Raw genomic sequence first — 13,425 nt, forward strand, 5'->3', positions numbered from 1 at the left:
AAAGCAGGAGCTGTAGAGAAAGTGAAGGGGAAAACAGCAGGAGGGGAGGGGAGAGCTTCCAGTGCTGCAGGAATCCCTGTGGGGAGCTGAAGAACGATGGAGCTGATGACCTGAGAATGCCAGAGGGTTTGGGATGAACCTGAGAATGCCAGAGGGTTTGGGATGGGTGGTTTTAGGATCACAGCTCAGGTGGGAGGGGTTGGTAGCAGATCAGGTGGAAGGGTTTGCAGCGTTGCAGCTCGGCTGGGGAGGGATGAGTCAGCCTGGATATTGTGGGAGAACAGCCCTGTTTGGAAGCTGACGGAATCGAGAGGATCCCGGATCATGGGTTGGCTCCAAGATGCAGAGAGGTAGAAGTCAGCAGCAAAGAGCCCTTTCAGAGGTGCCAGCTGCTGCAGAGGCATCCAGAGGGAACAGGCTGGATCATTTTCCTTCGTGTCATCTTCAAAACCAGCCTGTATGAAGCAGGATTCAATGTGGAAAAAATCTCATGTTGTCAGTGATTTCATTCCTTTTTACTATTGCTCTTCTTGGTATTCAGAAAATATTCCAAACCCATAGGTGTGTGTATTTGTATTTGCCTTTATAGCTTAAGTCCTTAAGGTGTCACAGTTTTAACCTGTGCTGCATAGCCAAGAAAACTGGCATTTTTTTCTTCCAAATTCCAAAAAGGAAAGCTGAAATTCCCACATGAAGGTGGGGCTTCCAAAAGGTTCTATTAGTGAGCCCTATCACACAGCAGAAGACCTGTAAAGCTGCAGGGATGGAGCAGTCACTGTTTCAATTTTCCCACAGGGCAGGGTAAAGAAAAATGCTTTTGATTCAACAGAAATGATGTGAGGAAGAAACCACAGGAATTACCTAGGAAATCTGAGGGCTCTCTGAAGGGAAAAATAATGAGCAACTTGTAATTTGATGTTGATTTGATTGCAAGGTGTAGGATAACTGGCTTTCCCAGACATCTCAACACTCCTTGCCCCAGCCAGCCAGGGATCCCTGAAGAGAAAGGCAAGAATATCAGGTGCATTTCTGGTTGTCCAATTTTTGCCCACAGTTATTTGCCTGCTAGTTTAAAGAACAGAGGATTATTTCACTGCACCTAAAGTGAGTGCAAGAGTTTCCCAATGGATTTCTCCCCTGTGTTGATGATTTTTTTAAGGAGCTCCCCATGTTTGCCACCCAAAGGCTGCAGCATGTCTGAAAAAAGGCCTGGTTGCAGCTGCAATGGAGATTCAGGGTAGAGGAAGGAGGAACCCCCCAGACCTCCAGTGTCCCCTGCCATGGCCAAACTGGGCTCACATCTGACACCAGGTGATGTCAGGCACACCACAGAGCTGCTGCTCCTTTAGTTTCCATGCTCCTCTTCACTGCCCAGTAAATCTCTTCCTGTCCAGTCCCCTTTTTTTCAGCCCCTCTCTTCCAATCCAATTTTTCACCTTCTCTGTGTGCTGTTTTCTGATTGTTTTGACCACCAGCACTCCTGAGCTGGCCCTTGTGGGGGCAGGTGCTGTCTCCCTGCTCAGAAGGCAGCTGAACAGCACCTGCTTTATGAACTCCTGTGCCTTGGCTGGGGATTATTGGGCATCACCAATTTCAATGGACTCAGTCAGCTGAAATAATGTCTCCAAAGGAAGCCACTGCCATGCAGGTGCAGGGAGAAATTAGAAAGGATCACAAGGAAGACAGAGAGGATGAAATTCCCATGAGTGTAGTTACCCAGGGATTCATGAAAATGGGGAAGCTGGGAAACTTGGCCTTTAAAAAAATACACAAAACCATATATTTCAGCCATTTCTAGTTATATAAATCAGGAGTATCTGCTTGGGAGTGGGTTCAGAGCCTGGGCTGCAGCACTTCTAACACTTCATGTGTGTGCTGGACACAAATGGCACATGTCTGCCTGGGGCTACAGGAGAGCTGTGCCTGGCTGAGCCTGTGCTGGGGCTCTGGGGCAGGGTGAGGTGTCTGCATGCTGGATGAGGTGCCTGGCTGCACATTCCTCTTGCTCACTAAGGAATTTCATTCTGGAAGATATCCCTGGGGGCTGGGGATGTACAAGTGTGTTCCAGGACGTGCGTGAGCCTTTTGCTCATCCATTAGTGCTGCTTGTGTGCATCTGCTTTTGTGGGAAGGAGCCATGGCACGAGTAGGTCCTGCCTGTGTGTGCTGCTGAGTGCACTGCACCTGGCTGAGCAGCAGGGAGGGTGCCTTCCTTCCTTACCTGAGCCAAGAGGAGCCTGGCAGGGGCTGGGGCGAGCCTTGGTGACAGTGTGAATGTGTCATGTGCCATCCTTGCCTGGCATCCCTCCACAGCACCCCCCCTGGAGCTGCTGTGCTGCTGTAGCTCCAAGACCTGTTGTTTTTCAGGTCACTGCACTCTCGAGCAGAGAGCAGCTCCTTTGCTATTGCCCCTGACGTGCGTCACATTGCATTGGTTTGGTTGGAGCCAGCCCCTCTGATCCTGTCGCTGGCAATAAGGAATCCTCTGGCACTGCTGCTCCACAGCCACATCCTGACACCTTCCCTCCTGTGGGTCCTGTCTCCCCACTCAGATCTGGGGCAGTGGGGGAGGGTTAATTCTGTTTCCTGGCAAAAATTGAGGCTGGGCTGGTGTCTGGGCTGGGATTTCGGTGTTGTGCTGTTTTACTGCTGCTCAGAACAGTCTGGGGACACAAACTGCTGTGTTTGTGCTTGGCTGGACAGCATCAGGCATGGGATGGGCTCCTGTGGGTGCTGAGCTGGGGAGAGAGTGAAGAAGGCACTCTGCCCCTTCCTTGCCTCCATACTTACCCATCCCAACAAAACCATAATCCTCACTTCTCTCTCTGAGGAGGAACCCAGAAGGAAGCTGAGCTCAAAGTCCTGGAGGTGTTGGCCACTCCTGCAGCTCCTGCCAGTGTGACACGGGTACACAGTGCCACTGGAGAGAGGGGAGCAGGGACCATGGAGCTGATGGTTGGCCTTCACCCAGCTGTAGGATTTGGGTGATCCTACAGTGAGGCAGATTGGGACCCAGGACGGCAGGGTTTATCCCAAGCCTTGGGGGACAGCTGGTTAGATTAGAGTGGGGAAGGGAAAATGGAAATCAAGGTGCTTGGTTACATGGCAGCTAAGGAAATGGTGGTCTTGGAGAGAAGGAAAAGGAAACAGAAGTCAAAGGTCCTGGAATGTATCAGCCTGCCTGGGTTGGTCTGCTGTATTACCTAAGGCACCTGTTGGACTTCACCTGCTGATCAACAGAAATGGGATTGCCCAGACAGTTTTTCTTACTATAATTTCTTTTGGATTATTCGAAGGAAAAGGCTAATAAATAAAAGGAAATTATGAATCCTTTGTTTTCCATTGGGGAGGGTAGGACAGAGGAAGCCACACAAACCCTTGAAGGTGTGAGCAGCTTGGGCAGACCCTGCATTTTCACCCCAGAAGCATTTCAGCCAACAGCAAACTATTTCCATGCCAGGCATGTTTTTAACACCAGGCTGTTTTGTGCTTAAGTGTTCCTCTCCTGCTCTGGACTGCAAGCCTCATAGAAGGTTGATGTTTCTGTGTTTGCCCCTAGGGGACAGGAAGCTCTTTGTGGGCATGTTAAATAAGCAGCAGTCTGAGGATGACGTGCTCCGGCTCTTTGAACCGTTTGGGGTCATTGATGAATGCACGGTGCTCCGTGGACCTGATGGGAACAGCAAAGGTGTGAACCCTCTGTGTGTCCTGCCCTTTGTCCCTGCCCTGGGTAGGGCCCACCAGCCTCACTTCCCACTGGGGCACTCATTCTCCTCCCTGTATTTAGGGGAACCCATAAACCAGCCAGGAATAGGGAGCAGGGCAGGAAGAGTCCTGTGCTGCCAGGAGGGACTGGGGAAGGTGGGCAGAGGCTGAGGGAGCAGGAGGGGAAGCAGAGCACGATGAGTAGCTGAACTGTCAGGGTCACTCTGAGCCTGTTCTGTCCACCTGGGGCTGCAGGTTGAAGTGTTTGTACCCACAATGAGGAGTCCACAGAGAATTTGGGGAAGAGGTGAGCAGGGGCAAGGGTGGAGATGGTGTCATCATCTGTAGAGTGTATCATTGGAGTAATAATTTGAGACCCTTCCTCTTTTTTCCAGGATAGAGGACTTGGGATGAGTCAACCTTTTTGTTCCCTGCTTCCTTGGGGTGGCTTTCCTTTGCCTTACCTGAGATACAGACACTGTCTCTTGCGTGATGGCACTTTCACAGCAGTCCTGTCACTGCAATCTCCTGTGCTCTTTCTGTCCCTTTCCAGGCTGTGCTTTTGTAAAGTTCTCATCTCACACAGAGGCTCAGGCAGCAATCCACGCACTCCATGGCAGCCAGACAATGCCCGTGAGTATAAGGCAGGGGACCTCCCCTCTTCCTAATCCTTGTCCCACTTCCCTGCTCCAGGGACCTCCCCACACTCTCCAAAAATCCACGACAGGTTCAGCAGCAGTGCCCACTGGTGTGGCTGGGAGGTGTGTGGGTGTGTGTGTGCACGTCTGTGCTCCACTCAGAGTGACCATCCTGTCCTCTGGGCTGCTATTTGTGGCCGTGTTCCTCCAGACTGGGAGGGACAGCACTCACAGCTGTAAAAGCCAAATAAAAGAGAGCCAAAGATCAGGCCGTGATTTTGGGTTGGAAACAGCTACCTGTTCAAAAGTGAGCAGGGTGAAAGCTGACAGTTCAGCCACATGGGTGGTCAGGGCTTCAGTGTCTGAGCACTCCTTGGCTTCTCTGATTTAGGCAGTAGAGGAGGCCCCCGGGGCGGGCTGGGTGTGGGTGGGAGCCCTTTGTGCCTTGTGTGGGGCTGTGTGGCTGCAGCTGGGCCTTCCTGTGCAAGTGGAGCTGCAGCTGTGGCCTCATCTCTGGCAATCTCCAGCCTGAATTTGGGCCACCTCATGGACAGGACAGTGCAGTGCTGCAGCCAGGGAATTCCCAGCTGCCTGGAGCTGCTCTGCCTGTCCAGCCAAGCTCAGGGTGGTGCCATTGATGCCCTGGGTGTTCCTGGCTGCAGCATCACCTGGCGGGCGCAGCCAGGGATGTGTGCATCCACCTAGGCAGCTGTGTGAGAGGGAAGGGTTGGATGGACAGACAGGTGGGGAAGGGCACAGCTCAGCTTCCAGGCAGCTCCCCAGCATTTCCACGCCAATATTTGCTCTTCTGCTCCTCTTCCCACTCCTCTCTGCTGCCTGTCCTGCCCCGTCCTCCCTTGCCTGACCACTGACTCTCTGGCTGTCCCACGCTTCTTCTCTCCTGCCTCCTCTCTGTCGCCTCTCTCTGTGCCTAGGGTGCCTCCTCCAGTCTAGTGGTGAAGTTTGCTGACACAGATAAGGAGAGGACCCTGCGCCGTATGCAGCAAATGGTGGGGCAGCTGGGCATTTTCACTCCATCTCTCTCCCTGCCGTTCAGCCCATACAGCGCCTATGCGCAGGCTGTGAGTATCCCGCGGGGCTGGGGGGGGAACGCTGCCCTGCTGGCCCCGGGCAGCCCCTGGGACACCTCCAACTCAGCTCCTGCACCTCTGGGAAAGCTTCTTCCCAGCCCCTGGCAGCACTCCTGGCTCCTTTCAGCACTCAGCTGCCTTGTCCTGCAGAGTTTTTGTGCGTTTTTCTCCTGGAAATGGGGGGCAGGGGAGAGCTGGGGCCTCCTCAAAGTGAGCCTGGGATTTCTCTGATGTTGTTGGAGGTGTTGGGAGCAGGTCAGTCATGACCCATTTCCTTTCTGTCTTGTTATGAGGAGAGCTCAGAGCCTTGGTTCCTGGGTGACGTCTGACACACACCTGTGATACCAACTTGTGAACCCTTCCTCTGGCTCTGTGACACAAATGTGTGTCTCTCTGGGTTTGGAGCAGCCTGAGAGCTCTGGGACCCAGCTTTATGAGTTCATTTCTCTGCTGGCATTCCCAGGAGGGCCCTATTTCCCTCAGTGCTGTCTTTGGCTCCCAGATTCTCTCACGTGGCCAGTGGGACTGTGGAGTTTGCAAGGTGCTGGAGAGGGAGCAGTGGGTAGCAGAGAGCCAGAGGTGTTTCAGCAGCCTGGCTGTGCTTTGGGTTTTAGTGAGAGAACCTCCTTGCCTTGGAGCCATGCTGGCAATTGCCACTGATGTTCGAGGTAGGTCCCAAACTCAACAAATCCCAGATCAGCTGTGGAGGAGCATTGTTTGAGCCTCCTTGGTGACTGTCATTTTCAGGTCTCTGCTACCAAGTGTAAAACCCATGGAAAGAAACTCAGAAATTGCTCAAGGCATGAGAGATTCTTGTGTTGACAAAGAAGTCAAAAGTAGACTCTGTTACTGAAAGTAATTTCCTAGGGGGGAGTGCAAATAAACCTGTTCTTCTTGTGTATGTGGACACCTCTCCTCTGGCTTCAGCAGCTCCTTGATGTGCCTTCCTTTCATTCATGTGACAGAGGAGGAACTGCTTCTCAGTTGCTGGCTGTTTCCTCAAAGATTCCCCAGAAACTGCCAAATGCATTTTAAGTGTGTGACAAAAGTATGGATGAGAAAAAAAGGAAATACATATGAGGCTCCATAACTTAGGGGAAATTTGCAAGCCAAACATAGAATTGATCCAACACAGATTATATGAAGGACCCTTTGTCACCAGGCACCACCTTTTGCCAGGATCCTTCTTTTCTGTCCAGGAGCCAGAGGTCAGAATTGTAGCCAGCCATGAGATGAACATCCTGGTGTGTCTCCTGCTGTCCTAGAGATGCCTCTGACTTGGGCATGGTGTCCTGGTGAAGAAGGCAGGGATGGACCACACAGTGAGGTTATGATGGCAGGAGGTGCTTTATCAGCTTGAGGTCCATGCTGTGTAAGGAGGAAGAGCAGTGAGAGTTTCCAGACTCGGCCTTTCAATCTTCAGGAAGCCCTGCTGATGACAAGAAGGCAGTCAGGCCTAAGCTGTGCCTCCTTGCTTGTCTGCATCTTCTTTCTCCTCAGTTGTGTCTGTTACTGTGTTGCTCTCTCTGATTCTTCACTGGCCTTCCTGCTCTGTGACTTTGTTTTGGCTTTCCCCTTGACTTGAGACTCAGCCTCTCTCCTGCTTTTTTGGGATTTTCCCCTTCCTTTCCTTTTACTTCCCACTGGGTTTGGTTCTCCTTTTTTTTTTTTCCCTGAGGCACTGACCTCACACCTGACTCTTTCTTCTCTTGTGCCATCCTTGTCTTTGGTCTCCCTTGTGGAGGAGAGATCCCAGCCAGTCCACACACACACACAGTGCCACCATCAGAGGGAGAGGGAATCAGCCCTTTGGAATGCCACCTAACATCTCTGCAAGTGGGGGCAAAAGGGAGGGATTTCCTTGCTCAATCTCCTGATGGTTCCTCAGAATGCTCTGCCATGGGCAGCCCTTGGCAGCTGGGACTTCCCCTTGGCTCAGGGGAAGCCCAAAATCCCTCCTGCCTTCCTGATTCTGGGCTCGGAGGAGTAAATGCTGCACCCAAGGTCCCCCCAGGGCTGGGAGATGCAGCTGACCATTCTGGTTTCTGACAATTCTGGTTTCTGACCGTTCTGGTTTCTGACCATTCTGGATGTGGCTGAACCAGACTGACAGGAGCAAGAGCTGCTGGGGTGAACTGGTGCATCTGAGGCCTCACAGGTTCTTGTGGCCATAATTTAATACACAACAGCTTCCTCTCCCTGTCCCCACTGGGTTTGCTGAGTTACCAAGCCAAAGTGGTCCCCAGAGGTTTAGGAAGAAGTTTGGAGCCTGGGCTGTTTTTGGATTGTTTTCAGTTGTCTGTTTTAAATTTATATTAATAACCTTCTTCTTCAAAAACTATTTCAAATTAAACATGAAATAATCATACACTAAGCTCAGTCTAAAGTTATTCAGATCTATGCAAATATGCAAACTAAGGTACTTAAAATGTCAAACAGTTCATGTTAGCTGAAACTGTATGAAAAAGTCTCATCTGGGAAGTACAACTGGCTAAGCATCTGAAAGCAGTTTATTTCAGTGCTCAAATCAGGTTTTGATCCCAGGTGCTTCTGCAAATTAGTTCATTTTATTCAACAAGTTAGTTCAGGTGGACTCAGGGAAATGTTTGGGAGCTGAAAAAAATTTATCAATAAAAAAGAGGCCTGAAGTCTTAAAAAGGCAGCTAGAGCAATTTACTAAGTGCTTATAATGCTTGAGTATTTCTTGTATATCAAAAATCAATTAGTTCCAAACACAAAACATAATTTGTTCGCACCTCCTCCCCTTTTATTTCTGCTCTTATGGTTCATTATGGTAATTTTATGTAAGTGATGAGAACAATTCCAGAGTGCCAGTTTGGTGCTCCTGTAGCTGGATGGAGCCTTGGTCCAGCCAGAGCCTGGCACAGAAGAGGCATTAATGAGAAAAGAGAAGATCAATATTCACATAGTGAGTAGGAAACGTGCTGGTTCCTGCACCCTGGAGTGGGGTCAGGAGCAGGAGCTCGCGGGGTCTTGCACAGAGGCTCAGCAGGGCCCTGTGACCCCGGGAGGCCTCGTTCCACTGCAGCCCTGGCTCGGGGTGGCTCCCAGGGGATCCCAGCCCAGCCCCAGGGGAGCCAGGATGGTGTGGAGGTGACCAGAGAGGTCACCAGGGCTTGTCCTTCCTGGAATGGCACAGGAGTGACCCCTGTGCTGTCAGAGCCCCGCGCTGGGGCGGGCCTGGGAGCACTCACCCATCCCCAAAAAGGGCTCCAGCCAATTTCACCCAGGAGCTTTGCTTGTTCCAGCTTACAGAGGCAGCCCTGCCATGAAATTCCTCTTCTGTTTGTGCTAAAGCCACGATCAGCTTCTGTGTGAGGAAATTGGGGGTTTAGCTGGCCACAAACTTCTCACAGTTACCTGCTCCTTCGGCTGAGCCCTGGCCCCAGCTGCCTTCCTGAGTTCAGCCCTTGGTGAAGAGGTGGGTTCCTGGAGAGCTCTGTGTTTGTGTTGCAGAGCAGACAGTGGGGTGTGCCAATGTCAGGAAGATTTTTGTTGTTTCCTTGGGCTTTGCCTTGCTCACCCTTCAGCTCCTTCTGAGGAACTCAGGTTTCCCAAGAGCCATGCCTGAGCATCCCCTGCTCTTCTTGCTTGATGTCAAGACAAAGCTGATAAATGGCTGGATAATTTTGCATCCAGAATGAAGTGTTCTTTGCCAGTGCACTCTGAGGGCATCTTGTGCTCCTACTGATGGTCAAACATGGACCAGAAGGATTTTTCTTCTCTTAACCCTCCTGCCAACCCTCCCACCCTTCCTTTTGCATCTCTGCCAGGGCAGGTGTGTCATGGCACCACGAGGAGCTATGTCCCCCAGCCCCAGGGTGCAGACCAGTGCCAGGTGACAGCCTGAGCTCAGGGGTTCGTGGGCCAGAGCTCAGAGGGCAAAGCAGGCCAGGAGAGCTGGGCCTGGGCACACAGCTGGTGCCCGTGCCAGAGCGAGCCCTGCGTGTCCCAGCACGATCTGCTCGTGGAGGCTGGGCAAAAGCAGAGGGATCTGGGCCCTGTTCCTCGAGGCAAAGCTGTGTTATTAAATCTGTGTTATTAAAGCTGTGTTATTAAATCTGCCACTGTCCTGGCAGAAGTGACCAGGGAGAGGGGCCTGTGCCTGACAGTGCAGGGGCCTGTGGGGAGATGGTGCTGCTGGGTGCCGGGAGCACAGCCCTGACCTGCTGCAGGAGCTCTCTGAGCCAAAAGGGGCCTGTCCCCAGCTGAGTGAGCCACAACCCCTCGGGGCTGCTGGCCCACGGAGAGGGTGAGGCATGGGGGTGCCCAGCTGTGGCCCTGGCTTTGTGTTCGGGGATGTCCCCTGAGCTGTGTCCCCTGCCTGCAGGACAGGGTGGCTCTCACGGGTGGCCACGTCGGCAGGGACAGCAGCTGTGTGAGCACATGGCTGCAGGGACCTCGTGGGCCCTGGGGAGAACAGCCACCACTGCCCACCCCAGCAGGTCTGGCTGTGTCTGGGGAAGCTCCAGGGCAGGTGGCAGCACCTGGGGGAGGTGACAGCCAGGCTGGTGTCACAGCCTCCCCCAGCTCTGCAGGGCCCTGGCAGCAGGAGGCCCTGACTGCACGGTCCTGCTTTGCAGCTGATGCAGCAGCAGACCACGGTTCTCTCCACCTCCCACGGCAGCTACCTGAGCCCGGGCGTCGCCTTCTCCCCGTGCCACATCCAGCAGATCGGGGCCGTCAGTCTCAACGGGCTGCCAGCCACTCCCATTGCACCAGCGTCAGGTGAGGCCTCCCCGGGCAGGGACCCCCTGGCCCAGCACCCACAGGGCCCACCCAGGTAAAAGAGTTCTGCACCTCCAGGCCAGCAGCTGCATTAGCTCGCTGCTTCCCAGCAGTGCAGCCTCTGAGCACAGCAGTCTCTGCACAAATTCCTGCACCCCTCCCCCCGACACCCTCACATGTTCAGCACACATCTTCTTGCCCTACAGCCGTGCATTGTTGCTGCAGTTTTAGTAAAGAAGGACTGGGTTGCCAGGATTGCACTTGACTCAGATCAGCAGGGCTGCTGTTCATGATCATTGTCCCGCAGCAATAATGCATGTTGGGTTCAAACCCCTGTCAGAGCAAGCGTGTGTCATGCCAGGTACTGTGCAATCCCAGATCAAAGGTGTTGCCCCCAAAGCTCTGACAGCACTCAGGACTGGCAGTTCTTCTCACACTCTTCCCACTAGTGCTGCCTCTTAATTTTGTGAAGGCTCTAGCACCAGTCTGTCATCTCCATGTGCCAAGGAGAAGAGTTAATGGCTTCATACACAGCAGTCTTGCCAGGCAGGTGGAAGGGAGGAGCAGGGGCTTTGTGGGACCCTGACTTTCATGGATATCCTCTCTTCTTGCTCTCCAGGGCTACATTCACCACCTCTCCTGGGAACAGCGGCCATGCCAGGACTGGTGGCACCTATTTCCAATGGATTCACTGGAGTGGTACCATTCCCAAATGGGCATCCAACCTTGGAAACAGTTTACACCAATGGCCTTGTGCCATATTCAGGTATTGAGAGCAATAAAAAAAAGCCCACCATGCAGAGACCTGAGGAACTGCAATTAGTTCTTCTTCTCTGGATTCCCCAGACTTTTGTAGCTCCCTCCCAGCCAGGCACTGAGACTCACTTGGGGGCGAGGGTGGGAAAAAACACTACACACAGACACACAGAATGCATGAGTGATTCCCTTTGCTGTGCTTCTAATTGTGTTTTTCTCTGCAGCCCAGAGCCCTTCAGTAGCAGAGACTTTGCACCCAGCCTTCACAGGAGTTCAGCAGTATGCAGGTACCAGCTTCCCTTGTCTCCCTCAGGCCCTTGTGTGGCTGACCAGATCCTCAGGTAAATGGTTTCTTCTGTCTCCTTGGGCTACAGCTGTGTATCCAACCACCACCATCACCCCCATTGCACAGAGCATCCCTCAGCAGCCTCCCATCCTGCAGCAGCAGCAGCGAGAAGGTGAGGAGCAGAGTGGGAATAGGGGTGTCCAGTGGCGTGGGTGGGATTTGTGGAGCTCATCTTCTGCACAATAGAGCCCATGGAGAGGAGATAGCACTGATTTTTGTCCACTGATCTTTAATGCTGGGGCTGGGGTATGGAAACCAGCACATGTCTGCAGTGAGTGGGCTGGGAAGGATCACAGGATGTTTCCTGACCTCGTGTCTGGCCAGATGCTGCCAGGTGCAGATGGGCAGTAGGCTCTGGAACACCTTTCACGCCAAAGGGGATGAGAGTCAGCACCTTCCCTATGCAAAGAGCACCTTCCCAGGGGCAAAGAGCACTCATCCCCTCTTTGCTGGTGCCAGACCCACAGTGGAACCAGCCAAACCAGCCTCTCCAACGTGCTCTCCTCTCTTTTCAGCTTTCATAGCCTCCTGAATTTATTTTCAACTTACTTCAAAACTGGCTTGAATAGAATTTGGAGGCAAAGGCATTCTCTCTCTGCACCTGATGGGTAGAGTAAGTGTCAGCAAGGGAGCAGCTTCTTGTGCTCCTGAGGAGTAAGTGAAGGAGTGGACAGGACCAGGTCAGCCCATAAACTGGATGTGTGGCAGTCCAGGAGGTTTCCAGTTAAGGCTGTGGCTTCTGGACTGAAGGAGATGCTTCAGGGAGTGCTACAGCAGCAGCTTTCACACAGCAGTGTCTGCCACTCTCCTAGGACTGGGACAGCTGTGAGCTCTCACCTCAGCTGATTTCCTTCCAGCAAAACATCACCCAGACACTCACAGAGTTGTCTACGTCCAGCACCCTGTGTAGGAACTAGGCAAGCTTTGAAAGACAATCTGCTCTCCAGAAACTCTAGTTTTGTATAGAGTCTCCCAGTAGCTGTTTGAGAGCCCTCAGATCCCTTGATGGACCAGTGACAGGGACAAGCAAGGGGAGGCAGAGCAGAAGGAGGCAGTGCTAGGGCTCTCCTCCAGTGCTGTGCTGTGAGTTGAGCCCATTTCTCTTCCCCTGCCCTTTGGGGGCTTTCTGTTTTGTCCTTCTCCATCACCCCCATACCTGCAGGTCCTGAAGGCTGCAATCTCTTCATCTACCATCTCCCCCAGGAGTTTGGAGACAACGAGCTGATGCAGATGTTCCTGCCCTTTGGCAATATCATCTCCTCAAAGGTGTTCATGGATCGTGCCACCAACCAGAGCAAGTGTTTTGGTAAGTGCAGGCAAGGGAAGCATGATCAATAATAGTGACACTGATAGTGGGCATGGCACCAACAGTGCCATTGTCATCCATCCTGTGTCCTTCCTTCAGGTTTTGTGAGCTTTGACAACCCCTCCAGTGCACAGACTGCTATCCAGGCCATGAATGGCTTCCAGATTGGCATGAAACGCTTGAAGGTCCAGTTAAAACGGCCCAAGGATGCCAACCATCCCTACTGACAGCAGTGAGCACGCAGGAGTCACTTCTGCAGCACAGGTAAACTGCCCCAGCAGGGCACAGCTCTGGTCAGGTCCAGCTGCTCCCTGCAGACTAGGAGGCCAGGAGTGGAGGCAGTGACACAGCTGGTGGGGCAGAGACTTCACCTGAGCTGGGCGGCCAGAGCAGACCTGGAGATGATGGCCAGGTTCAACCATCAACAGGCAAATCTGTGGCAATGGGGCAAACCCAAAGCCAAGCCAGAGAGTCAAGATCAGGGTCAGGTCTGGTGAAGGTGAACAGGGTCAGACAGAGTCCAGATTCCAGGCAGGTCTATAATGACAACAATAAATATTGAGGTGGGAAGCCAGTCCAGGGGTTAGAGCGCAGGTAGTGAGATCCATGGACAGGACAGGTGGCACTTGCACACTGTGTATCAGACAAAGGCTGATGGCACAGAGCTGTAAGGAGACTCCTGGAGCTGTGGCAGAGTGTGGACAGACAGTGCAGGTGTCTGGTCAAGTTCATCAAGGCCTGTGAGTGCCCTCAGGGCCCTGACAGGCAGACGGTTCCAGTGGCCTGTTTGTCATCCAAGGAAGGTTTTACTCTGCTGTCCGGCTGTTCCCAAAA

General features: G+C 52.8%; 1 protein-coding gene across 4 annotated transcripts in view; it reads left to right on the plus strand.

Moving 5' to 3' along the window:
* The window catches only part of CELF5 (CUGBP Elav-like family member 5), a 36,923-nt gene that overhangs the window by 21,025 nt on the left and 2,473 nt on the right, over nt 1–13,425 (plus strand). For 2 of the 4 annotated variants that reach the window (XM_021540134.4, XM_021540135.4), the window contains exons 4-12: nt 3,560–3,688; nt 4,259–4,338; nt 5,279–5,425; nt 10,039–10,183; nt 10,803–10,949; nt 11,164–11,226; nt 11,314–11,397; nt 12,448–12,591; nt 12,691–12,855. In XM_021540134.4, the coding sequence (XP_021395809.4) occupies nt 3,560–3,688; nt 4,259–4,338; nt 5,279–5,425; nt 10,039–10,183; nt 10,803–10,949; nt 11,164–11,226; nt 11,314–11,397; nt 12,448–12,591; nt 12,691–12,818 (1,067 nt within the window). In that variant the 3' untranslated portion in view covers nt 12,819–12,855. The remainder of the gene's footprint in view (nt 1–3,559; nt 3,689–4,258; nt 4,339–5,278; nt 5,426–10,038; nt 10,184–10,802; nt 10,950–11,163; nt 11,227–11,313; nt 11,398–12,447; nt 12,592–12,690; nt 12,856–13,425) is intronic. The other 2 variants (XM_085562478.1, XM_085562477.1) reach the window with 1 other exon arrangement.

This window comes from Lonchura striata, chromosome 28 (genome assembly GCF_050655825.1).
Source record: "Lonchura striata isolate lonStrDom1 chromosome 28, ASM5065582v1, whole genome shotgun sequence".
Taxonomy (NCBI): Eukaryota; Metazoa; Chordata; class Aves; order Passeriformes; family Estrildidae; genus Lonchura; species Lonchura striata.